Here is a 27,064-nt window from a genome sequence, read left to right on the forward strand (position 1 = left end):
TTATTTATTTATTTATTAACAACTTAATAACTAAAATCTCCTCATTTCTCTTCACACCACTGCTCCACTCGACAACGCCCGTCTCCTGTCTCCCTTTGGAAAAGCTCACAAATACATCCATATCTAAGTTACTTGTAATGGGCTTCTCATGGGCCAAGATTAACTTTGGCTTGTGGCAGACACAGCTCATTTGTCCTCAGTCTGTTAGATGCAGCGGCCAGTTTATACTCTGTGCTTGTGAAACGCTCCCCTTGGGTAAAAAATAGCAGACTATTCCCCAGTTGACTGCACAAATATACAGTAGCTGGAAGTTATACTAACTTTTGTTCTAGTTGTTGGTAATTATTAGTGAACTCGACCAAACTAACAACGAGTTTGGTTGAGTTTTGCTGCTTCCTCGAAGTCTATCGCTCTTTCTTGAAACCTGGCACCACAGTCTCAGGCTGCGTCATTGCGTCTTGGCTCAATTGCATACTAACAGTGATTGGATGTTTACGGAGGGGCAGAGGGTCATCATGTTTGCAGGGTGTGCGAAGACGCAGGCTGCACAGAGACGAGATATGAGAGATGAGGGGAGGCTTATGTTTAACTTGTGCTTTGATTTGAGGGGGCAGGCCATTTGTTTGAGGGGGCGTTGCTCCCTCTTGGTCCTGCGTAGAGCCGGCATTGATCTGGAGTTGACGGGACTCGACTTTTTATGGTGGGAAAACACTTTCTCGAGTTTCTCCCCTCCCGCCAGTCGGTCAGTGTTCAGCCAAGCAACTGCAGTGCAAATGAGGACATGAGCTCTATCTCTCTCTCTCGAGAGAGAGATAGAGAGGGAGGGAGGAAGAGGAAGGGAGAGACAGAGAGGGAGGAAAGGAGGGAGGCCTCAGCAGTTCACAGACTCTTTGCTTGCATCCATCCATCCATCCATCCATTTTCAATACCCGCTTCTTCCTGAACTCAGCGTCATCTGACTCGGAACTCATGAGATGACAGTGATACAATTCGTCCAAACTCGCATTTGTCTGCATTTACTTTGACAGTGTTTTCCAACCATAACGATGTGTCTCAACCATGTGAACTCACAGTGAATGAGGGAATAAACATCATCCTTTCCTCTTGTTTCTTGGACCGCTTTTCCCAAAGCGTGTTTACCACATTTCTGTGAATCAGCACTTTGTGATGTCACAAAAGGCCTTTCCATCTTCAATTCTTTAATGTAGAGACAACACCCTGTGGTTTTTGTCCCCTAGAACCTGTATGATTTTTTTCCCCCCTGGAGAGCAGGATGTGTATGTGTGCGTGTGTGTGTGTGTGCGCGCGCGCGGCAGAGCGTCCGCGTTGACGTTCTGCTCACGCTCCAGCACCCTCCCACACAGGACGCGTTTTACGAGCAGAGCGTCTCGCGCAGCGGCTCGATCGGTTCACGCGAGGATTGCAAGATCGCGCGACAACCCAGGTAGTTTTCGCGTGTTTTTAAAGAAAACAACAATGAAACAAAACATCGATACTACAGTGTCTCGAAGTATCGATGTGTGTAAAAAAGAAAAAATAATAATAACGCGAACTGCTGGCATCATGCAAAATACATGTATTTAAAGTATAGATGCATTTTGTTCATCGTAGTTTGAGATTCAAAGTGAAATCTGTTTTTGTTTGACGGCCGACCTGAACAGCGTTGAAGCCGATGCGTCACGTTGATGTTTCACAGTAAAGTACAGCACATATAAATACAAAATCCAGCACATTGTGTGTTATGATGAAAATCAACCGGATCCACCGTGTTTTTACACCATTGACTTCCTGTCTGAACGATCCCACCTGCTACGATTGACGCAGGAGGGACGCGGCAAGCGTCAAAGAATAAATTCTGACGTTCTTTTCCAGCGGGTCGCGTTTTACTGCTTCTGGGACGCTTCTGGGACGCGGCCACTCTGCGCCTGGTGTAAACCTGCTCGTCGACGCGGACGCTCTGCTGACGCTCTGCAAACGCTTCTGGTAAAACAGGGGTCAATATCGCCACCCGAGTCAGGAAGTGTGGGACCTTTGACATTGCGCAATAGCGCACCATTACCTTGCAGTTGCCCAAGTTGGCCACACGAGGGAGACACAGGCTTGTATAAGGTTGTTGCTCCTGGCGCCTGAACTGAGGCGGCGTCCGGGTCCGTGTTATATTGTCTGGATAAATTTAGCCTCATCTCGTGAATAAGTTTACAGGGAACATTTTCACTTAGCTTTTTCACAAAACAAAACAAAACAAAATCAACTAAACCATGTGTGATATCTTTACTTTTCTTTTCAACAGCGGCCAGTTGTTCTTTATAAACCTGTATCGTGTTTATTTATTCAGTAATTACATCTTAGTAACGTGTGAGGGGGCATTTCACCGCAACATTCCACTTGTCAAAGCCAATTTCCTGGAAAAATTTGAAAGGGGTGTTCAACCGAGAAACAATGCAGCTGCAAACATTTAATTATACCCGTTTAAAGAACCAGATCAGTTTTCATCGTCATGCATATTTCAGATTGGATTCTGCAATCCGACAGGACCGTTTGCAATAAATATGAAGCTCCCTGGCATTCATCCCAGTATTGATGCCCACAGCGACACTATCTTGGAATTGCTGATGTCTGATTTAAGACAACGGTGATTTTTGTTCTCGCAGCATGCAGCTACTTGAATCATTTCTAAACTGCATGAGGCCATAACAAAACTGGCCAAGGTGATCTGGATTGATTTTTAAACTTTATTGTATCTCAACAGTCGAGCACTGCTTTCTTCCTTTCTTTTGTCTAGATACTTGAAAAACCAAACATTGAGAGTCAAAGATATTAGTAAGACATTTCAATACATACTTTATGGAACTTTGCGTTGTCTCCTGTGTTAAATGCTCAGTGTGAAATATTTCAGGGCTGCAATAGTGTAAAATCACATAGGTATCTTTTAACGTATGGTGGATAAGCTCGCTTTGTTTTTTGTTTTTATGTTTTTGTTCAACAAAAAAACAAAACATTTCTGTTTACTTCTAGACCAGCTGTGACAAGAACATATTGAACCTGCCTGGAGTGGCACATCCGAACGCTATCTGTTGGAGCACAAACTCTAGTTTCGTACTTTAAAAAAAAAAAGAAGTATTTCTTTTCTTCCTTTGTTCCCAGTTTACCTCTCACCATGTTGGTCTGTCATCATTCTCGGGGTCCTCTCAGGTTGAGGGCCCTTAGTGCAGCTTTGCAACATCTGGAACCAATAGGCCTGTGCTGGGTATCTGTGGTACCAGGGGGCTCGGAGGTTGCTGCAGAGTCGAGCTGGTTGCTGCTTTGGCCCTCGGGGTCCATGTGTCCCTGACTTCAAAATAGACTTGATTGCTAACAGCTGGCAGTCCTAACTCACCCTGTGTCAGAGCTCTCCTCTGATGTCAACCTTGTCAGTATCAAGGCCTGGACAATGGAAGGCCGGCAGCAGCCAAAGGTAAGGAGGAGGAGGAGGAGGAGGAAGAGGAGGAGGAGGAGGAGGAGGGAGTGTGTGTGTGTGTGTGTGTGTGTGTGTGTGTGTGTGTGTGTGTGTGTGTGTGCGTGCGTGTGAAATGAGATTCAGAAAATGACCCTTTTTTATGAAGGTTGTTACCATAAATAACTTTCAGGTTTGAGCGCTCCTCGCTGTGGTGTGAGTGTAAATCAAATTAAGAAGAGTGAAGAAAACAAAACGCCTCCCTCCTAACGACGCTCCAGTTTGTTACAGAATTCATTCATCTAAGATTTATGTCATAATTGAAATTGAATGTCGGCCTAATTGAGGTTTGCTCATCATTCCAGAGCTCCCCTTCTTTATATTTTACACAACCACTCTTTATAGTTAATTACGCCGATAATTAACACGTCTATTTTTTAATTACGGGGGAATTACTTTGTGCCAGCGCCGTTTCACAGCGAGGCAAAGTGCGTCGGCGCTGTGTCCTGCTGCTCGCCGCCTCGGCACGAGTAAATAGGCTGGCGGCTCATTAGCATCTTTTATTATCCACTGACAAACTCTGCTCGCCTAATTACCTCCAATCAGCAGGGAGAAGAAAATGATTGACTTCCTGGAGGACAGCAATCAGTCAGGACGAAAAGGACGAGCCTGTTGTCCCGACCTGTCTTTCTTTTTACCTTTTTACCTTTATTAGGTGGTTTTTCTTGGATTAAATGAAAGTTAAAATTATTTCTTTGGACTAAAAGGCCCACAATAGGACTTCAATTACAAACTACTTCCTTCTTCGAAAGGCCCCGTTTCATACATCTACATAATCATTATATATTCTGATACATAGCTTTTTTTTGTTTTTGTCTTTTATCCCAGTCTCCAGTGGAGGAAAAAAAATACCTCTTCATAGCACTCAGGGCAACAGCACATTTAGCCCTCTGTTTAAAGCCTCCTGGAAAAACGTTGTCTTCTGGCTAACTGGTGCTTTGTTGGACTTTCGTACATTTGAAAGGGGACAAAGCAAAACTCCCCTGGGTGTGTGGTCACTAACCTGGTAGCAGTTTTTGAATAGCAAAGGAAGAAGACACAAAGGTAGGGCTTTTCTCATTTCTGCTATTCACTGACAGGACACATTATTGTTGGAAAATATTGGTAAAGCAAATTTTGGGGGGGATAATATGGGACCAATGTCCCAATTTTTTCACAGCCTTCTTTAAAATATTACGAAATACTCTTTGTTCTGCAGTATTTCTTAGTGGTATCATAAAATGAGGACATCAGTGTGGCCTTTAATTACTCTGTCTTGTGCAAGGTTGTTCTGTGCGTCATGTCATGTATAGTTTGTGACTATATTAAAAAAAAAAAATGCGCTGAATTTTTTCACACTGCAGAAACTCGGATCCTCCATCAGGGGATGAAGGACGGCCTCCGCACAAGGTTGTACTGACGACAGAGCGATGCATCATTATTAGACAATTAATTAGCCTGTCATCAACACCGGCGCCGCCGCTGCTCTGCTGGGATTCCGTCCCAGATGTCGGAATCTCAGCTCCGACACCGACTTCCACAACCAGCCAGCGATGGAGCCGCGTTGAGGCCCCGGCTAAAACTTTCTTGTGTTCGCGCAGCCTTTGCTCGGATTAACTTTATTTTATTTATTTGTTTGGAGTCTTTGAAAGATGTCAGGGAAAAAGGCCAGAAATAGCAAGGGAATGCCTCTGGGAAGAACTGTTGTTTACAGACAGTGACAGATATGAAAGACCTCTGTGCTCCAGTGCAGGGCCCGGAGCCTCGGGGGGGCCACCAGCGCTGCTTCTGTTGCTGTTCTCCGAGCTGCAACACACGCACGGTAAAAAAAAAACAACAACAAAAAAACACCACACATGTGGTCTGTGCAAAGCACCAAAGACGTTTCCGATCTTTCAGTGCTCACCTTCACTTAAGTCGCGTCCCCTTCGCATTTCTGCACAAACCGACGACTCTGCTGGCTTTTAGCCGCCACAAGCTAGTGTTAATCCCCAAGAACCTTCTGATGTGTCTGCGTTTCCACATAAAATACATTTACCATCTGTTTTAAATGACTGTGCCGACCCTCAAGCCGAGGGTGCAGATGAAACAACATGGAGCCGAAGACTATAATCATGTCGGTTCTGCACCGACCAAGTTGTTGCTGAAAACACAACGATAGAATTTTTAATTCATTTTTATTTTTTTAAATAAAAAATGACCACGTCACAATATGGACAAATTCTGTTTAATATTGTGTGATACTCTTCTCTTAAAATACAGTCTTTTCTGAGGTAGACCATTACAGTTCAAGAACATTATTATCATTTTTTTTTTTAAAACAGACATCCAAAAAAAAAGACATGAAATAAATACTTTCATGTACAATATGCCGCAAAAAAATGAGGTAGAAATGGTTACAGAAAAAAAAAAGTACAACAATAACCGTGAACAAACGTAACGGCGGTAGCGGATCGAAACGTGTGTAAAAAATCAAATCAAATCAAATAAAAGCTCATTTTGTTGGACAAACTGTTTTTTTTTGTTTTTTTTTGCACCACTTCCCAGCGGCCAGCCGGGACTTCGCCCGGACGCGGCTCTCTCGGGTGGCCGGGGGAGGGTCACCGGTTTGCAAATGCGTTTTCATTTTGGTAGACAGTGATCAGTATGCACAGCGGGGAGGGTGGAGGTGGTGGTGGTGGTGGTGGCGTGGGGAGGGGGGGGGGTGGTGTTGGCCCTGATTGATCTGGCTGTACGGTGTGACTGAAGCCACCAGCTGGAGAGGGACGGCCGCGCCGTGATATAGGGTTGCTGGACATCAATCAGACCACTTCCACTCCGGAGGAATAAGTATAAGGGCAAGAGCAGGAGGGGTGAGGTTGAAGGGGGATGGAAGGAGGTGTAGGGGGTCGGTGTGTGGGGGGGTGTAGATACAACGCCACATGGCCACTTGGGCTCGTGGCCAGGGGGCAATCTGATCTAATGAGATTGCAGTAGAGAGAGAGAGAGAGAGAGAGAGAAGGGGAAAAAAATAACGATGAGGAGCCGGTGGGAGGGAGGAAAAAGATGGTCGGAAATATTACATCATTCCGTCCATCCGTCCGTGTGTGTGTCTGCCTTCCTCAGGCAGGACCATGGCAACGGTCTAATATGTCAACCTGCAGCACGATGACCAGCTTTTTCCAGCTTGTTAAAACAGATCTGAAGGGCGGCTAAAGAAAAAAAAAAAAGGTGGTGGTGGGGGGGGGGGGGGGGGGGGGGGGCGGTGCTTCTAGATTGTCGACATGTTGGTTTTTCGTCAGTGAGATATGTACAATGTCCGGGATTGGGTTTTTTTGTTGTGTTTTTTTACACTTTTGGGAGCTGCTTAAAGGCCCAGTGTGTAAGATTTGGTGGCCCCTAATGGTAAGACAGCGTATCACAGGCGTCCACCTGCGCTTTGTGTGAATGTCAACAAATAGAAAAGACACTATTTATCAGTAGTGACTTGATGGAAGTGAAAAAGTGTTTTAGTTTCTGTTTCGTGCCCAGATTATTGGTTTTGAACGTTACATACTGGAGCTTTAAAGCCAAGTCCGACTTTACATGATCACCACTTCCCTAGCATCTGCGTCACTTGAAATGGCCAACACATGTTGTGCTCAGACGTCCCCTGCGGGTGCACACGTGGTGTTTTGTGCGTCATATTTACACGTTCGAGTAACGGTTCCGCCAACATGCACGTACAGCGTTTGAAAAACTCTCGGAGAAGCACAAGACACCCGCGAGCAGTTTGTCCAACAAAAGGGGGCAGTTTTCTTTTTCCTTTTCGTATACTACAAAGCGTTTCTCAAAGACAATCATCACTCCACCATTAAACTACAATAAAAATAAAAGGGTTAAAAAGAAAACAGATAAGAAAACATATTAATATATTCATATATAATAATACATGGATTTATGGCATCAAATATCCTTTGAAATACCTGAATTACATTCAATGTTACTCTTTGTAGCATATTCAAGTTTCTCTCCCGAGGTAAAAATCCCAGCTGACGTGGGCGTGACAAGACCGTCTGGTTTCTCCTCGCTCCGTCCACTCGCCTCCGTGCCCTACTAAGACCCTAGGATTACGCATACATTCTTTAATTTCATATTTCTGAGGTAAAGAAATTCTTCCTGAGCATTTCAAAACGAGACTACAAACTAGGGAACAAAAAAGGAGGAAGGTGAAAGAGAAGGAGAAGAAGGAGAAGAAGAAGAAGAAGAAGAAGAAGAAGAAGAAGAAGAAGCAGAAGGAGAAGAAGGAGAAGAAGAAGTAAAAGAAGTCGGGCGTGCATGTTTGCTTCGTGGCGTGAGCGCGATGCACCGTTCTCAGTAAAACCGTCGCTGATGATGAGGAATGTGAGATCGGAACCGAAACTGTGCGCTTGAATCGCAGAGTGTGAACTGCACTGACCAAGCACTGCTGTTAACTACAACAGCAAAGTTGAGCTGAATAACTATATGTATATACATTTATATACTGTATGTATATATATGTATGTATATATATATATATATATATATATATATATATATACATATATATATATACATACAATATATGCATATATGTACTTAGACATACATACATACATTCACATATATATAAATATATAGTATATATAAGTAATATATTTTTCTTTATTGTCCTATTCCAAGTGCTATTGACTGTTTTGGTGAGAAGCTATAAAAGAGGATTAATCTGTTGCAATTTCAGTGATATCTGCTGATTAAGAATTTGGCTTAATGCGATTTTGGCTTGTTTGTTTTTTCTTTAAAAAACTGTGGTTTGCTCAAAAGTTACTACCGAGCCTGTTGTGCTGATCATCAGAAGGACAGATTCCACACTGGGATAATATGGAAGCGTACCGGCAATAAATAGGATCCTGAGAGTAGCAGTCAAGACGGGGATTTTCAAACCCTGATTATCCATAATCTTGGACCACGTCACCTAGCAACAAATTACTGATTTTGTCCCGGACCAAGGCTAATCAGGATCTCTGTGTGTCCAAATTGTACATAATCTGATTTTCCCGCTGGCCAAAAAGACTGGCACGTGGCCGTAGCCCGTTCATCGCTTTGTTTCTTTGGGAAAAGGAAATATTGCAGATACTCCTAAAGCAAAACAAAAAGCAAAAGCAAAAGAAGAAGAAAACAGCAAACAAACGCAGGCATGGTTTTTTTTCGCCAGTAAAGAGTAAAGTCATCAGCTTCGCAGCTGCGGATGAGCCGCCGCGGCTTTTTGGCTGCATAATCTGTATTTGTAATTACAAAAAAGAAACATTCCCAAGGCCTTCCCAAGGCCTTGCCAGGTTAAAGCGGAGACGTCTGCGGCGCAAACAGTCCGAGCGCGGTGGCGGTGGGAGTGGGGGTGGGGGGGGGGCGGAACCTCGGCCCGGCCCGGCCGCTCCTCTCAGTGGTTGAACATCTTGCTCCACTCTGTGCACGTGTCCATCTCTTTCGCCGTGGAGTGAGGGCGCACCTTGCAGAAGGCGTTCTCGAAGTCTTTGAAGGCCGCCGCTTTGGAGGACGCCGGGTGGACGTGCACGGCGCCGCCCGGCGAGGCCGCCGAGGCCATCGCCTGCTGGCCGAGCTGCAGCAGCTCGCGCACCGAGAAGCCCTCGGTGCGCTGCAGCACGGCGCCCAGATCCCTCTCGCTCAGGCCGCAGCCCTGCGCCTGCAGCGCCTGCAGCAGCACCTGCCGCCGCATGCCGGCGTCGGGCAGCCCCACGTGGTACCGCTTGGCGAAGCTGCGGTGGACGGCGTCCTTCAGCAGGTCCGGCCGGCCGGTGGCGCACACCAGGACCAGGAGGCCGGCGGCGCCCAGCTGCACCTTCTCCAGGGTGGCCAGCAGGGTCTGCCTCAGGCCCTCCTCCTCCTCCATGGCCTCCACCTGGGTCAGCAGCACCACCGAGGGCTGCCGGGCCCCCGCCGCCTGCAGCAGGGCGGCCAGGACGTGCTCGGCCTCGGCCTGGCCCTTGGAGGCCAGCGTGGCCCCGCTGAGGCGGAAGAAGGAGGCGCCCAGCTGGGAGGCCAGCGAGCGGCTCAGCGTGGTCTTGCCGCCGCCCCTGGGGCCGAACAGCAGCACGGTCCTGGGCGGACGCAGCGCCGGGCTGGGCCTCAGCGCCGGCCACAGGAGGTCCTCCTCCAGGGCCGCCTTGACGTGGGTGAGGCCGGCCAGCTCGCCCCAGCTCAGCGCCGGGACGCAGTCCAGCAGCTCCCCGGCCACAAAGTCCAGCATGCGGGGGTCGGGGCTCTTGATGGACTCCACCGTCGGGGGGCAGAGGGGGGGGCACTTGAGAGGCCGGTGCTGCTGCCGCTGCTGCTGCTGCTGCTGCTGCTGCTGGATGAAGCCCTGCTCCGCCACGCCGCTGTTCTCCCCCGCCAGGCCGGCCGGGGGACTGAACTCCCCTGCGACCCCGTACTGGGGCGACACCAGCGGCTGGGGGGGCGACGGCTTCCCGGCCTTGAAGCTCTGTGAATCCGTGCTGGCCGAGCTGCTGAAGCTGTTGGCCCTGCACTCGCCCTTGTCGCCGACGCCATAGGGGGAGCCGCCGCCCGCCTTCAGGCCCTCGTAGCTGAACTTCCTGTAGCGGCCGCTGCCGCCGCCACCGCCGGCGTCCCCCCCGCTGTCGTCGTCCTCCACGCTCATCTCAAACGCCTTCCTCTTGAGCGACCCGCCCGACTCGGCGCCCTGGTAGGCGGAGTAGCTGCCCCCGACCACCGCCGGCCTGGAAGGCACCGGCGTCGGGGCGGCCAGGCCCGAGGGCAGGTAGGTGGCCGACGGGTGGGCGTAGCTCTGGCCGAGGCCACCCTGCGGGGCGTAGGTCCCCACCGGGTAGTTGTAGACGGGCGTGGTGGGGCTGTAGCTGGCCACCAGGGTGGGCGTGGACTGGAGGCTGTGCAGGGAGGCGGGCGGCAGCGCCACTCCGGGCTGGGGGCAGTACCCCGAGGAGAGGTAGGTGCCGCTGTAGCCGGAGGGGTACTCGCCGGAGCCGCTGCAGGAGCTGCTGCCGCTGTAGCCCGAGTCCGAGAGGTTGCCGTTGACCGCCGGCACGCCGCCGGCCCCCTGGTGGCCGGCCGACGTGGCAGCCTTGGAGGCCGAAAGGCCCTCGTGGCCTCCGGCGTGCATGAGGGAGTAGGAGGAGTCGGTGCCGTGGCTGAGCGGCCAGGGGTCCATCTCCGTCTTGGGCCCCACGAGGCCGCCGAAGGCCCCGGGCTCCGGGTACGAGCCGACGGCGGCGGCGGGCAGCCGCTCGTACGGCGTGTCCAGCACCACCGAGTACTTCTCGGCGTAGCGCTTCAGCAGGTTGGAGGCCGTGTGGGTGGAGATGTCGTCGTTGGCCCAGGAGAAGTTGTTGCCGCGGCCGCGGCCGGAGTACAATTCCGACTTGTGGGCCGGCGAGGAGGTGGTGGACGAGACGTCCAGGTGCTGCTCGGGCCACTGGCTGAGAGGCTGTGCATGCTCTGGGTTCCAGTGCATCTTTAACAGGCCTGGCGGAGGGAAGAAAAACAAACAGGACGCAGGGAAAGCAGGTCAGTCATTTTCCTCAAATCACTTGAATTTTCCTGATCTTGAAAGCAAACGTTTCGTCTTGACGGTCCCACATTGTACATCTGGGTGGGTTTCAGTGGTATCAGTGCCCTTCATGACATCACCGATGTCTGCATAGAAACAACTGCATTTATCTATTGTGAGGTAATTATTTACTATGTATATTTAGCAATTTTTTTATGTGTGGATATATTGCTGTAGGGATGTAGCAAATAAAATAAAATCATTTTCTTGAAGGTCCTACATTGTACACCTGGGTTAGGGTTACAGTGAGGTATCAGTGCCCTTCATGACATCACAGAGGGTTCATTTCTACAGCTGTGTTTCAGCATATGCTGAAGTGGAGCAAACAAGATAAATAAATATTTAAATAATGAAAAATTGTTGATTTTTTATTAGATTTTTTTATTTTAATTTATGATTTTGCAAAGGCAAATAAACTTTATTTGCTTAACAAAAATATTGAATTTGCAAAAATGGGGCACACACAACATTGAATTTTCTTTCTTTGTCATTTTGCATAACAGAATATTGCACTATATTGTGTTTCTGCCGTTGCATTGCAAGAAAAAAAAATAGGCTGGACTACCTCTGATGCCACACTTGTGAACCTCTAAACGCCGCACTCATAAAATGAGTCCCAGCCTGAAAAACAAAACTCAGCCAGACGACCCAAAGTCAAGACTGAAGAAGGTTTCTGCCACAATCTGAGCAGCGTCCCTCTTTAAAGAAGGAGGAACCTTGTTTAAACCTGTTGTTGCTGTTGACGTGACCATTGAGCCAGAAAGAGGGGGGCTGAGATTGTTCAGAGGGGCTGAGTGAGGGGGGTCAAGAGGGAGGAGGAGGAGGAGGAAGAGGAAGAAGAAGAGGGAAACCAGTGAAAGCAGATCAGCTGCTTCAACGTGCTGCTTGTCGCTTTCCTTGTGTTTCCTGCTTGTTTGGAGGGGAGGCTGCCGCACATTGTGAGCGGCGATAAGATCCCACTCACTGAGGCCCGCTCCACCAACATCTGCAGCTCTCCCAGAGGAGCTATTGTTATCTCCCCATGCATGTTGCACTGAATGCCTGCTAACCCCCCCCCCTCCTACCACCCACCCACAGCACACCAGAGCTCCAAAGGCCCAGTGGCTGTGTGTGTGTGTGTGTGGTGCAAGAGTGGGAAAGAAAGGAGAAAGAAAGGAGGATGAGGGGAGGGAGGGGCGGCAAAGGGGAGGGGGGGCAGCTGGGGTTTGGAAGGAGCAGCAGCAGCAGCAGCAGCAGCAGCAGCAGCAGCAGCGGCATAGTGTGCTATTCATCAGCGCAGCCTCCCTCCCATGGAACATTGGGAAAGTGGAATGTCTGCTCCTCTGGCTGACTTCAGCAGCGGCCTGCGCTCTGATTGATCATTGATGCTACACACTGAGCACATCGCCGAGCTAGCAGCGAGAGGGGGTGGGGGGGAGAGAGCGAGAGAGCGCACTCCTCGACAACGCAGGCTTCGCCCAATGAGCCGCCTTCCCTCCGCGTACAAGAGCAGCCGAGTTTTCCGGCAGGCTGTTTGACTGGCAGTTTTGTTGCCAGCACACACACACACACACACACACACACACACACACACACACACACCCACACCCACACCCACACCCACCCACACACACGCGTGCACTCGCAGGCGCTTGCAGTCTCGCGCGTGTCGTTTCCACCCTCCAGATGAGAGGAGCTCGGACTTAATCTATTTCACGAAGGGCTAGTAGCGCCCCGTCTTCCCGAGGCTTTTTGGCCTGGCATTCCACGCATAGCTTGACATTATTGAACTGTCACAGTTTAGCCCCAGGTGGAGCCTTGCTGCTGCTGCTGCTGCTGCTGCCGCTGCAGCCAGAGAGAGAAACAGGGAGGTTAAAAAAAAAAGGGAATATGGTCAAAGCCGTCATTACCGGCCTTCCCCTCCTTCCTCGACTTCAAGCGGACCGTGCCATGATTCATTATTCATGGCTGTGTGTGTGTTTGCGAATGTGTGTGCGCGCGCGCCCGCCTTCTTATTGCCGTTTAAATCAAATCTCAGTATATCCGCCGCTTCTGCTCTCTGCTTTCCTCGACCGCCTCTTTTCTTCACCCACTTTTGCAAACCTCCCTGTGTGTGTGTGTGCTTTCAGATTACGGCCCGTTATTTATTCAGTCCAACGAGACCAGCAGACCAGATGGCCGTTGGATTATCACGTCCTTCATATTCAAATCCACTGCCTTAAGTTCCGCGTGGACCAAACCAGTTTGAAGGGCCGCTCCCCTTAAGCTGCGGCCAAACACTCCCATTGCAGAGGAAGATTCTCACACTCCATTCTCACACTATTTTTTTGCAAACACGCTGAAAGCATTGTCCCGACCCAGATGACCACTTCTTCTTCTCTTTTTTTTTTTGCACGCACGGTCCGACTCGCAAGGTCTTTGTCCGCCTTTGCAGGAACCATATATGTCCTGCAGGCCCTTCCCATCTGCAGACCGACCAGTTTGCGAGCAGCAGCCCCAATAATGGGGCCTGTGTGTGACAGAGATGGATGAGAGCCCAGGGGAGCTCATAAAACCTGCAGCCGGGGGAAGCGGGGATGGAGGTAGGTGGGGAGCGGACCGAGCCGAGCTGAACCGAGCCCAGCCGAGGCGAGGCGGTGGGAGAGGCGAGCTAACTGCCGTCCACTGAGGAGCGCTGACACTAAACTGACGTCACCTGAAGAACACAATCCAGTGTCAAATTTGAGAGTAATTACTTACTCCCTTACACTCTGAGCCTTGTGGACAGAAAAACGTACCAAACTGTGAGTCTTTCTGCGTGTTTTTGTTGTTTTTTTTCCGGGACTCGGACGAAGTGACGTGTCACCAATCACACGGCCCGCTTTAGCCGATTGCGAGTAATTAGATCTGGCCTTCTGGTGGATGATTGCAGGGTCCTTTTTTTTTTTTTTTTTTTTTTTTAAGCGGCGGCGCTCTACAATAAACTGAGCAAGCTCTAATCTACACTTGCGCCTCAATCAGAGCCATCGTGTAGATTAATTCACTGGAGGGGGAAGGAAGGAAGGAAGGAAGCTAAGATTAGAAGTGGGAAATGAGGACAGTGTGGTCACACGGAGGGCAGCGCAGCACATTCACAGGATTATTCAATACGTTTCATTTAAAACTGACATATAAACGGCTTCCTAACAAGTCCGGTTAGAGAAATGTGCATTTGAATGACCTGTGTTTTGGCTCCAGTGGTAGGATGTTGATTTTTTTTCCCCTCCCACATTATAATCGACTCACATTAGAGGATTAAAGATGGAACATTTAAGGAACATTTAATTCAGCTCCATCAGTCCAGTCGCTTGCTGAAGTAAAATTAGTGGCCCAGGCCCAATGTTCAGCTTTTGGTGAATAGAAATGCTTAAAAAAAAGTGACTTTTTGACTGACTGATGGCCGGAGGTTCTGTGTTTGTGGACACGTGTGAAACTGTGTGTCCGCGGCCCCAGGAGAGACATATGTTCCTCTGCTGACCGCCTTACTGTCTGTGCGGCCATTGTGGCGGACGGCCGACCGGCAGACGCGCGAGGGCTCGGACAATCCAGTTGGCCCTGAGACAAAGCCTGAAGGATCCTATTGTCAGGGGCCTGTCTAATTATGGAAATCTTATTAATCTATTCTGCAGCCGTCCACTGACAGCTTTTGTGTCCGCCTGGGATTTATTGAGGGACCTGTGAGAGCCGCATCCTTTTGTAGGCGTGCGTGATGAAGAGAGCGAGCGAGCGCCGCTCTCCCTCTTTTCTCCCTCCCTCTCGAGCGAGGGGCCAGATTTACTTTGAGGAGGTCCTAAAAATAAAAATAGACCTCGCGCTCAGCTCCCGGGGAGTGTGTTAGGTTCACTTTTGTGGTTCCGCGCCCTGATTTTTGCCACTTTGAGTCGTCGTCCGTCTGACAGAAGTCAACGGATTGCGAGTTGACCACCTGAAAGCAGCTCCGCCCGGCCCATAAAGTCCAGCCCTGCGCTCGCGGCTCCCTATAAAAGAGGTATCGGTGAGGAAGGTGAAACGCAGGGCCCTGGCAGGGAGCCCGCAGCTGCACGGCTCCGGCTGCGGCGGCTTCACGACTCCCAGGAGGTTCCCCCTTCCTCTCTTTCCTTTCCCGGCACTTTTGTTTCTTGGCTGCCCCCGGGAACAGAAACACGCACGGATGCAACAACCCTACTGGGACGGCGCGCTATTAAACTGCACCGATTGTGGCTCGCTTGTAAACAAGTGCGCCGCGGATCAATCTAATCAGGCTTCTATTCAGAGCCCCGGCTCTGCGCCGCCCCCGCCAACACCCACCACCACCGCCAAACACCAACAGAGCGGAGAACAACAAGCGGCCGGCGCTCTCCATCGAGCACGTCCGCAGCCAGGCTCTAATCACCAGGAGCAGCAGCGCGCTTGTACTCAGATCCATAAAGGCCGTTATCCTCTCTGCCTCCCGTCTCCGAGACATTAGCGCCGGCGGCAGCCGTCGAGGGGCTGCTCAACACTGAGCTTTCGCCCCCCCCCCTCTCTTTCCATGAAGGACTTCTGCTGAGAAATGAGTTCAACCGGGAAGTAAACAGATCGGGGGGAGGGAGCAGGGGTGGGGGAGCCGGTCGGGGGAGGGTACGTAAAAATCCCAAATAAACAAATTCCGTTAATGCCCGACAGAGAAGACAGTGATGGATTGTTGGAAGAATGCAGCCGGGGCTGTTCCGCAGAGTGCGAATGATCACTTATTGGTGCTTGACAGAGGAAAGCCGATGGCGTGACGGCAAGACGGCCGACAGACCACAAAACGTGCAAACTAATCAGACGTCCATTTTTTTGGAGAAAAGTGCAATAACGCAGACTTATTTCCTCTCAAAACAGAAACATTTTTTTCTTAGGCAGCGGGTGTCCGGCTCACCGCCCTCGCCGCCCTGTTGTGTATCAGTTTGTTGTCTTGATTTGTCATCGTCTCGCTGCCTGCTGCTCCTCAAAGCCCCTCGCGTTCCCAACTTCGCCGTCCGCGGTGATTTATGACACTAATATCGCGCTGGACGCTCTCGCCAGAGCAGCGGCCGCTCCGCCTGCCGCCGCCGCTCCCTGCCGCCGCCTGCCGCTGCCACTACCTGGCCCCCTGTCATAAAAGCACCAATCTGAGAGGCCGGGCCACATTTCACCGGCTGGCAGGTTGGGAGGCGCGCAGGAAAATTGTCCCTTGATGTTCTCTCACTTCGGAATGAAATACACATTTTATCAGCTCTGGCGCGCTTTGAGGCCCCCCGGCAGTAAAAAAGGAAGCTGATAAATTCCTCACGTGTCCCGCGGATTATGTACGCCCGCCCGTTTGTACGCCCGCCCTCCTCTCCTCTCCTCCTCGTACGACTGTATTAAGTTTTTTGTTTTTTTTGTGGGTCGGCGTTACGCCGCAGATGCCTAATATCCTCTGTTGTGGCGGGGGTATTGTTAAAAAGCTGTTAAAGGAAGTGCCGGGTCAATCCCGGAGGCCCTTCTCCGCATCGGAGGGGGATAATACCCGCAGCAGCAGACAACGGGGATCATAATTTATCAGACGTGCATAATTGGGCTTAGCTGGGGGGTGTGGTGTGGTGGTGGTGGGGGGGAATTATTATAAATCTATGCGTTAGTCACGGGGCCGCAATCAATCAGGCGGAACACAATCCCGCACTCTCCCGCTCTGCGTCCCGCTCACTGCGGCTCATCTGCTCCGTCTTTCACAGCCCTAAAAAGATGTAATAACAGAAGAGTGCGGCCGCTCTGCCGGGGAGTTTTTACACCTGCTGTTGGAGTTGGGGGTGGGGGGGGCGAGGGATCTGGGAGGGGTCTCTCTCTCTCACACACACACACACACACACAAGCAAAAACGCTGCTCTTTTCAATCGCGGCTCAACAGTCCAATCCCAGGAGGACGGAGCCCATCTCCTGCGGTGGCATTGAGGGATGTCCTATATATGCGCGCGCGTGTGTGTGTGTGTGTGTGTGTGGGTGTGTGAGTCCCGCTGTGGACAAAGCGTCCTACGCTCTATCTGTCAGCGTGACAGTTTGACTTACACTTGAAATTTGTCCGCCTTTCAAAAAAAGTTTCAGGCCGGCTTGTCGGAATCGTTTTTTTTTTTTTTTTTGTCAGCGTCACCGCAGGACAAGGACGACGCAGCAGCAACCTGATTAAGTCTGACGGTCTTCTTTTTTTTTTTTTTTTAAGATTTAAGGGCAAGATAATATTGGGAGAGCGACCGAGACAAATGAGAATAAATCTCCTGCTCGTTAGCGCCGAGCGTCGCTTGGTTGTTTTGTTTTTTTTCCTGGCGGACGCCTGGACGCAGGCGACAACTTGACGCCGCGTTGTTTCGCCATTGATTCATTGATGGACGCGTTTCGAATCGCTAATGAGAGCCGGCGGCCGACAACAAAAAAAAAAAAAAAAAAAAAAAAGAGAGTGAGTGAGCGAGAGTAAAAGAAAGAGGCCTGTCGGTCTGAGCGCGTGCCCAGTTTCACAGCCGTTCTTCTTTTCTTCTTTGGCCTGCAGTTTAATTGCTGGATGCGTCACTCGGTGCTCGTAATTTTAGAGACGCACGCACGCACGCACGCACCATCCCCCCCCGTGCCGGCTGCCTGCTAACACACGTCCACAAATGGCGGAGCCGCCCAGAGCCGCCTCCCCCCACCGCCCCTCCCCTCCCAGCCCGGCCCCTCCCCTGCAGGAGAAGCAGGGTCCCTATTTTCTGCGACTACAGGCTGGCTTTAGGTCATTGTGTCCACTAATATATCAAAGAACAGCTGTCCTCAGGCTCTGTGATGACCAATCACCCGCTCCATCTGTCTCACTCAGCCAATCTCGCCTCTACCCCACCCCCCACCTCCCCCACCCAACCCTTCCTCCAGCGCCGTATTCTCCTGGCAATCTTCTTCTTTCTCACTTTCTGCGCTTTCCCCACCTCCATTTAACCCCCCCCCCCTCCCCCACGCCCATTCCCACCCACCCACCCCCATCTTTTCCCCCAGTCAGCGTGCTGCATTCCCTCCTCTCTGTCCAAATCCCACTGGCTGCCCCCCCCCCCCCCCCTCCCTCTGTTGCTCCCAGCAAACACGGACCGGCCCTGGGAATCACGTTCCCGTTCTGGTTAACAGGCGGGAGCTCGACATTCGCCGGCCGCGTTACAAACGAAGCTCCTAAAGGCACCAAAACTATCAGAGTGGATTGGTTTCCTCCCCCCCAACGCCTTGCCGCGCAACACGTGGTCATCTCACTAATGAGCAGCAGCAGCAGCGGAGGAGTGAAATACGTCACGTCACATTGTGCGGATTGGAATTTTTTTTTTCTCTTTCTGCTGCCTCAGGAATCCGGTGGAGTGTCGCCCTCCAGATGAGCCTCGGCGACGCCTCGGGTCTTAATTGGGCCCTTAATGGGCGCAAACATCTCCTTAATGAGCTGATGAGCCCACTGAGAGGGAGAGAGAGAGGGAGAGAGAGAGAGAGTGCACAGGAGCAGCGGACTCCCAGGGTCCTGGGTCCCTAACCCCCTCCGCCCCCCTTTACTTCTTATGGGCACACACACACACACACACAGAACCCGAGGGCTAATTAGAGACCATTCACACCCGGCACTAATGATCCTCGCTCTTATTCACACACACTTTACACTTTTTTTTCCTCCTCCCGACCCGTCCATGTGTGTGTTTACCAGAGAGCCCCTCCAGTTTGCCACTTATGCCAACAATGGGCAGCCGGACCCAGCGGAGCCATCCGACCTGCCCCCCCACCCCGCAAGCGGGCCAAGAAGAGATCCACCGCTTCTTTCCCCTCTCTTTTATTTTTTTACACCCCCTTTTCTCTCTGTAAACCACTCCATGACTCAGCCGAGAGATCCGCACACTTGTACAAAACATAAAAACAGAGCCTGAGAGAGAATGGAGAGGGAGCGAGGGGTCAGTCAGAGGAGAGCCATAAAAACTGCCATGTCCTGCGTGTGTGTGTGCGTGCGCGCACGCCTGTGTTCTGTTTTAAAAAGAAAAGATATCGCTACACCAGCAGGGGCCTCCCAGCAACAAGAGTTAGGGCACTCCTGGGTTGGCGGCCTGGGACTGATTTAAGAGCGTGTTTGAAGTGCAGATTACAGATTCTTTGCACCAAATCCCTCCAGGAGTATCCATGGCCCCTGGAATCTCTCTCAGGTTTCCACTCAGGTCCGGCCGGGGCCGCTCGTCCCAGCTTGAAGCCCTGCGGACTGGCCAGAGAGGAGGGCCGAGGGACCGGCCGGACGCGGCAGGAAGAGCCAAACACACAGAAACAAACTGCGAGTGTCTAAATCATGCAAGGCTGCTGTTTTAACGGCGCCGTTAGGGTTAGGGTTAGCTACCTGTGTGTGTGTGTGTGTGTGTGTGTGTGTGTATGGTTATGGAGCAGAAATGTCTACGGCAGGAGTCAAAAGTAACGTTGTTAAGCAGGAATGCCGCATATTTCTCCGAGGGGAGGATTCCAGCGCGCAGGTGAGACTCTTCGCGTGTCCTTTCAACACGGCAGCGCTCGGCGGCTCGGCCGCCCGCTTCTGACTCAGCACAAGCAGGAAGAAAGCGAGCTGCTGTGTCATCGGAGAGCCCCGGTCGGCGGGGGAGGGGAGCTCGGAGGGGCGGAGTTTGTTGTATCACCGGCCTGTGAGTAAATAACGCGCCGCCCCCCCCCGATTGGTCCGTCCGTCCGCCATCCGAGCGGCGGCCCCCGGTGAGCTCAAAGCTCAGAGGCAGAACAGGACCACTTTGTGCGACCAAGGGGAGGCATCGAGATAGCGAGCGGCAGCCGGCATGAAAACCAGCCATTGTGCATCCCGATCATAAAAGAAGGGGGTGTGTGTCGGGGTGGGGGGGAAGCGCACACACACAAAAAAAAAGAGGCTCGCACGCAGAGAGCGGTGAGAGATTCCCATGAAGGAGCAGCAGTGTGCCAGCGGGGGAAGGCATGCTAACTATTCCACCAGCAGTTTGCCACATTCTTGGACATGCCGTCCACTTAACATGAAGCAGGGGCGGAGGGGGTGGGGGGGTGGGGGTGTGTGAGGTTGAGATGAATCAGCACCGGCAGCTTTTTTCTTTCTTTCTTTCTTTCTTTTTTTTTGCTAGCTCGCGAGCGGGAAGCCCCTCAGTGTGGGAAACGGCGCGTTAAGTCATCCCAAAGCTATTTGCGTGTTTTTGCTGGAAACAAAATCTGCATTCCGCTTCCATTGGCGGTCCCAGCATGAAAACGGGGGCTGCCGGGGAGAGACGCGCAAACAAGCAAACAAAGTGTCCTGGCAACCGACGAGGCCGACCAGATTCTCACACCCACACGCGCGCTTGTCTTACACGGACCCAAAATTTTTTCCCATCGTTAATTTTTTTCCCCACCTCCCACCTCTTCCTCTCCTATCCATTGCGAAATAATACTTTTTTTTTAAAACAGGTTGTCCTGTTGTTGATTTTCCCACTCATATGCTCCCTTTCCTCCCTCCCTGCCTCCCTGCCTGCCTGCCTCTCTTGTAACCATCCTGCTGATGAAGCTTCTTTGAGGCCGGTGGAGAAGCCGGAGAGACGGCGGCCTGGCCGGGGCCGCTGATGGAACCCGGCTGCCCCATGCTGGCCTGCAAACAATGCTGTTTTTTTTAGCGAGCAGGCAGGCAGGCAGGCAGGCAGGCAGGCAGTGCCGGACTCAAACCAAGCCTGGTGGGAGGGGCCGAGGGCAAAACTGGACACGTCAGTTATTCGCTGGGAGAGTGAAGGGGGGGTAGTGGGGGAGGGTGAAGGGAGGAGGGGGCAGCAAGCGTGTGTGTGTGTGTGTGTGGTGCAAAGTCCTGAGCTGAGTTGGTAAAATGACACTGGCCAAACTGAAGAGGGGCTTTTCTCTGGTGCTCGGGCCGCTGCTCTAGTCTGCTCTGCTCTGCTCTTCCTTCCCCCGAGCGCTGCAGCAACAGCCGGACAGGCCTTCCAAACTCTGACCGTGCACGTTCTGCACGGTGGTGGTGGAAGAGTCAGCGCTGCACTGCTCAAGAGGCAGCAGTAACAGCAGCAGTTGCGGCGGCAGCGGCTTGCATACTTTCACAGCTATCTGTGTCCTCCTCCCACCACCACCACCACCACCGCCACCGCTTCTTCTGTTTGCACGTTGCAGAGCTGCATTGATTCAGGCAAAGTCCAACCCGGCAGCAATCCCCAACCACCCCACCCGCAAAAAAAACAACACTTGGAGGAGAAAGAGGAGCAAGAAGGGAACGGTAGGGGTGGGGGGGTCAGTTACTCACTATAGGGGGCGATGGGACTCAGCATTCTGCGGGAGCTGGTCTCAGCGAGAGGAAGCGCCGTTGTGTGAGTGCCAGGTCGGGTGAACAACGCTCGTCCGGCTGCAGTCCATCACTAACATGAGCTCGGAGCCAGCAGTCCTGAGAGTGGGGAGTGGGGGGTGGGGGGTGGGGGGTGAGAGAGAGAGAGAGAGAGGGAGGGAGGGAGGGAAGAAAGAAAGAGGTGAGGCTGCTGCACAATGTCTGCACAAACACTCACATGTCAACCGAAAGCCATTCGCGCAAGCTCACACGGCAACACAAGACCAAATAGCGCGCGCGTGCACGCACACACACACACACACACGCACGCGCACGCACACACACACACACACACACACACACACACACACACACACACACACACACACACACACACACACACACACGGGAGAATTAAGCCACGGTATGATAGAATTACTGGCTGACATGAGAACCCCACCGGTGTAACAAAAACACACATTTTGCAGCCGGGCGCACACACACGCGCGCGCACACACACGGCCAAATTGACGCGCGCGCACACAAGGGTATTCATTATGGGCCGGCATTAAGCTGATTGTGAGGCAGCGTTCAGCCTCTAAAGAGGGCTTTCTAAATCTGCCTCACAAAAAGACTCATGCATACCGTCGCTCGGCGCTCAGGGGCAATAAAGGCTGCATTCTTGGAGCAGCCAACACTTTCAGAGCCGCACAAGCAAAATGCAGAGGCGGAAGAAAAAAAAAAAGAAAAGTCTCACTTTTCAGGTTGTCCAAGTCTCTATGTCTCTATCTGTGGTCCCTGCAGGAACTCAATCACAGCTCTTATAAAAGTGGTTTAAAGCCACTGGGTTTCGTTTTGTCTTCCTCCAGGAGGCGGACTGTGTTCATTTACGGCCTGTAATGTAGACTAAAGTTTGAAAATAGGTCACAGTTTAAGCTTCAGCATTGCACCTCCTTCCTCCTATTCGTCTTTTCTGTTGATTTAATCATTAATCAATTAGTCTCCACTCTGAGCAAAGTCATGGCATTAAAACCTTGAAACCAAAACAAACCCGTGAAAATGCAGGATTCTGTGACTTTGAAAGAACAATTTTGTTATCAGTACATATATATCATTATATGTATATATATAGATTTTTTTGTTTTCGCATTACAGCAAATCAGCAAACTGTTTAAACAACAGGTAAATCCCTGAAGCTGTCATTCATTTTACAATAATGTGTGCAAAACCCGCAGGTCAACATATCAAAACACTTCAGTGCTGTCGGTCGATTTCAGCAACTCTGTTGGAAGGAAAACTGCAGAGTTCAAATATGCACTTTCCAAAAAGCAGTATTCTGACGTGATGACATCCACTCGCGCCGCACGTGACTGCGGCTGGCGCTCCGTCTTCCTCCCTCGGCGTGTATCATCAAATCAAAGTGGCTCTGTAATCCATTTAGGTCCACTCGCATGCCATTCAAACAGAGGGACAGAAATTACGCAATGAGCACACGGCCGTCCCCCGCTGGACACCGACCGACCGGCTTCTGCTACAACGCCACCGCCGACGGTGACCTCCCCCCGGCTTCTCGCACACCCCAGCCAGCCTCCAACCCCTCGGTCAACTTTGTCAGACGGCAGTCGTGCCGGAATGAAGCGAGGCATCAAACGCGAATCCCTGAAACTTCAACACACGCGCGCTAAGACCGGCACGAGGGCGGCAGGTCGCTGGACGCTTTGCTCTGCTTTTGGCTCAGAGCCGCAGCAACACGCTGCCTCCACCGTCCAGCACCTCCAACTTCAGGCTGGCCGGCAGAGAGGCGGTGTGGTGCGGTGCGCTGAGTGAGTCGGCCGGGCGCTCTTACCTCTTCATGCCTGCCTCTTCTCCATCAGATCGCGGAGCGCTGAGATAATCCCAGGAGCAGATGAGACCAGTGTGAGCTGCCCGCTATGGTTTTTTTCCACTTATGGAACACAACTCTGTGCGCTCTCGCTCTCCCTCCCACCCTCTCACTCTCTCTCTCTCTCTCCTGCGCTCTCGCTCTCCCTCTCTCTCTCTGGCCAGTGACAACAGAGCAAGCGCTGCACTCCCCTCCCCCATTACTCTCCCATCCCCCCCGTCTCCCTCCTCTCCTCTGCCTTCCCCTCTGTCTTTATGCTAAAAGTATTTAAGTAGAGGGAGAGAGAGAGAGAGAGAGAGAGAGAGAGAATGAGGGGAGGTAGGGGAGGGGGGCCGGCAGGGGTGGGCTGGACTGACCAATCGTCTCCAGAGGAGAGGGACTGTGATCATAATGCAGCTCGGACGGCTCAGAGGGAGGAGAGGCAAAATCAAACTATTGTCCCTGACTGACTGAAAACAGAAATAAACACCTATAATGATAATCTGTTCTGTCCCAGACTGCATGTATTGTTTTAGCTCCTCAATGAAACAGCCAGCCAGAGGTGTCCAAAACAATCATTCATTGATATTTTTGCACTTAAAACGACTGTTTCTCGATTAGTATTTTTCTCTCTTTTTCACAGCGATTTGCAAACAGGCCGACCGCATTTTGAGCACTCGCGGAGCAAAGCTGCGCCCAAGCCCCCAGGCTCCAGGATTTCAATGAAGTTGCTCACCAAGCGTATACGCCAAAAAAGTTTTTGACTTCTGGGCCCATAGAGGGTGCGCAGTATTGTAACTTCCCATCATTCCTCTGAAACTCACACAATCTATTTGGCCAATCAGAACGATTCTGGAGAACGTCACTAACAGACGCGTCAGAACGAGCTAGGACACAGCAGCACGTACGACGTTGTGGTGGGAATAAACTCTTCTCTGGTGATTTTCTGGCCTTTATCATTTTTTTTAAACGACTAAAAGACCATTCTTGAAAAATCTACATGCGCTTATTTATGTATTACGGTCTATGGGAAAAATGTTTTTTGGGGCCATGGGATTTTTTTTTGCTGCAGTACCTAGAGTGGCCACTGGGGAAAGTCGGCACGCCGCCCTATTGCCAGTCCTGTATCCAGTTCTTATAATACATCCATGGATACGCCACAAAAGTCAACGTGTAACTTGAACGGGATGCCCTTGCCAGGAGCATGTTAGCCTGCTAGCGGACACTCGCCTTAACCAGTTCATTGTTGTTGTGCAAAGCGTCAGTTAATCCAAACCTGATTTCCGACAGAACGCGCTTATGCACTCAAAATAATAAGCATATATAGTTGGGCAGCAATTTAAGACACCCTTTTTTCCTACTTGGGAACAATACTTGTCTACTTACACCCACTTGTTGCTCTTGAATGAATTCTGAAGAAATCTGAAGAAATTCACTTATTCGTTTTCCAACAAAAACGCGGTGGAACCTTTTGCACAGGTCGTTCTCCTCATTTAAATCAGTCATTTAAAATAAATAAATGAATAACATGCCATGTTCTTAGTAAACAATGCTCACCGTCCGGTAAGACCCTGGAGGTCATGGTCCAAGGCCATCTTGCTGGTCGTCAACAACGCTGATATCAGAGAAGTGCACAACGCAGTGGTGAACTACAATCTGGTCATGGGGTGGGCGGTCCTTTAGGGAGAAGAAGAGCAGATACTGGCACGTCCATCATTTCAGGCTGAATAAACAGGTGTTCATCACATGAACCACAGTAGATCATCCATGCTTAAATCCAGACAGCTCAGTTCTGATTCATAATTACTGCACAAACACTGCTGGTTTGAAGTCTTGTGTAGTCGGTGACTCGATTAGCCGGTTGATGGACTGGGTATTTTTCTTTTTGGGTAGGTTGGTTGGTTGGTTGGTCAGCTAGGTTGATTGATTATTTTGGTGAGTGGTTGGCCAGCCTGGTTTGTTGATGTTGTGTTGGTGGTTGGTGGGTGGGTGGGTACGTTGATTATTTTGGTGGGTTAGTGGTTGGTGAGTTTGCTTGGTCATTTGATCACTTGAGAGAAAAAAATATTTAAAATGGATTTTTAGACATTAGCTGTAGATATTTGTGTTCACCAGTTGGCAATGAGGCAATAATGATTAATTATTCATTTTTTAATAAATAAGGGGACGTTAATTTAAGTGTATGCACTTGCTGCAATCATTTTAAGTGAAACCATTCTTGGCCCAGATATTTTAGTTTTTACCGTGTTATTATTGCATATTATTTGAATTATGTCCACAATGCTAGGATTTGCTTTGCAACTATCCTCAACCCGAGTTTGTTTTGTATTTATTTATGTTGTTAAACCGCTGTATGTTTTAAAGCTGTTTTTTTCTTTGAAGGAAATACCACTGAAGTTGTAGCTTCTGCTTGTAACCACCAGGGCTGGTGCTCAGAGCTGAAAATGGTTTTCACACTGTAAGGATGAAAGTACATTGGGAAATTAAAGAAATAAATATTATGCTAATGTTTTACTTTAATGTACGGCACTGGGTTAGACACATCAAGACTCTATTAACCTTGTTTGTGGGTTTTATCGTTAGTATTTGCGGTCGTAAACTCACCCTCTACAATGCCGGGTATCTTTAGCCATAAAGGTGTTCATGTTAAACACACTGAAGTAAATCAGTTTGATGAGGTAACATTGGCGGTATCATTTCAGAGTTCCGTCCAGCTTGCAGTCTGGACCCGTTCCAGTTTTCTTCAGTCACCCCTCAGTCACAGCTGTCGGTCTGTTTTTAGTGCCACGCTCACGGCCTCAGTCATCTCCTCCTGTTACACGGAGCCGCTACTCCAGTCAGGCAGCCCTGATGTATTGCTTCATTAGCCACAGGACACCAGAACACACCGCCAGTGGCGCGCAACACTTTCTGGCATTCAAATTGATATACATGCGAGTTCCGTGAGCGTACAGAACGAGCGGCCCGGCTGAAAATAGAGAGTAACACTGTGATCATATGTTTGCCGTCCGGCATGTCCAGCGCAGCATGTGACGCTGTTTTGGAAAGTGTTTGTCCTCGGCGTCAGCAGGAAATGAATGAAATGCGTCACCGTGTTCCCGACCCTGAACACTTCATGGTGCAAAGTAAACACCGCAGCAATCAATATTTCAGCGTTATTGTCTTTTTTTCTTTCTAAAAAAACTGGCCATCAACTTAACACTGAAACAACATTCAACGTTTCTTAAAATAAGTCAGCCAGGACGATTTTTAGTGGTTAAACGCAAACAATTCAAGCTCCTGCTTAAACAACATGGCAACAAAGTTGGAAACTATTGTCCAAATATCCATCAATTTACCAAACAACTTCCGGTTTATCCCTTGACCTAATCTTAACTTGCGTTCAAACGATCTGATCAGCTGGTCAGAATTCAGAATTGAGCCAAGTGTCACAAAGTTTCATTAACTTTTAACCAACACAAAGTTTTCGAACAGATTAAAATTAATTCCCGAACCTCAGACTGCGAGTTTCCAAATCTTAAAATTTTCATTTGACACATGGCTTGTACAACATGTTGGTTGATCTATTTCGGGAGATGCCCCGGTGGTCAGCGGCACGGCTCAAACAGGAATGCGGGGCAATAAACTCATTGGAAGCAATGCTGCAACTCATTAGTGTGGTTACAAAACTTAACACACCCGGAGAGTCCCGGCTCAGGACCACAATTAGACTGCTTAATGTTTTTCCTAATATGGGATCGTCAATGGATTTGCTAATGGGGTCTCGACGGGGGGTTAGGTGAGGGTACGGTTGAGTAGGGATGTTGAAAGCATACAACTCGGGCGCTTTCTCTCTATCACTCTCTTTGCCTTATTAGTGCTGAGGCAGCAGTGTGCAGACGCAGGCAG

At 50.4% G+C, this 27,064-nt stretch overlaps 1 protein-coding gene and 2 long non-coding RNA genes across 4 annotated transcripts; 2 read left to right on the forward strand and 1 right to left on the reverse strand.

The window, feature by feature from the left end:
• Nucleotides 1–2,004: 2,004 nt before the first annotated feature.
• On the forward strand, nucleotides 2,005–5,983 carry LOC142888231 (uncharacterized). Its single transcript, XR_012926667.1, has 2 exons — nucleotides 2,005–3,454; nucleotides 4,837–5,983. It is a non-coding gene; the product is annotated as an uncharacterized LOC142888231 (long non-coding RNA).
• A 729-nt stretch (nucleotides 5,984–6,712) lies between these two features.
• Nucleotides 6,713–8,640, forward strand: LOC142888233 (uncharacterized). Its single transcript, XR_012926668.1, has 2 exons — nucleotides 6,713–7,659; nucleotides 7,708–8,640. It is a non-coding gene; the product is annotated as an uncharacterized LOC142888233 (long non-coding RNA).
• On the reverse strand, nucleotides 8,115–24,853 carry fignl2 (fidgetin like 2). 2 transcript variants are annotated; one of them, XM_076026367.1, is made up of 3 exons: nucleotides 24,734–24,853; nucleotides 21,298–21,435; nucleotides 8,115–10,969 (listed from the first exon to the last, which is right to left on the reverse strand). In XM_076026367.1, the coding sequence occupies exons 2-3, from the start codon at nucleotides 21,320–21,322 to the stop codon at nucleotides 8,889–8,891; spliced, it is 2,106 nt and encodes a 701-aa protein (XP_075882482.1). In that variant the 5' UTR covers nucleotides 21,323–21,435; nucleotides 24,734–24,853; the 3' UTR covers nucleotides 8,115–8,888. The 2 variants fall into 2 exon arrangements, with proteins under 2 accessions (XP_075882482.1, XP_075882481.1); XM_076026366.1 differs by lacking the exon at nucleotides 24,734–24,853 and adding an exon at nucleotides 23,162–23,346.
• Nucleotides 24,854–27,064: the final 2,211 nt, after the last annotated feature.

The sequence above is a fragment of the Nelusetta ayraudi genome, unplaced genomic scaffold (genome assembly GCF_046127955.1).
Source record: "Nelusetta ayraudi isolate G7.1 ecotype Tasmania unplaced genomic scaffold, CSIRO-AGI_Nayr_v1 ptg000019l, whole genome shotgun sequence".
NCBI classification, from domain to species: domain Eukaryota; kingdom Metazoa; phylum Chordata; class Actinopteri; order Tetraodontiformes; family Monacanthidae; genus Nelusetta; species Nelusetta ayraudi.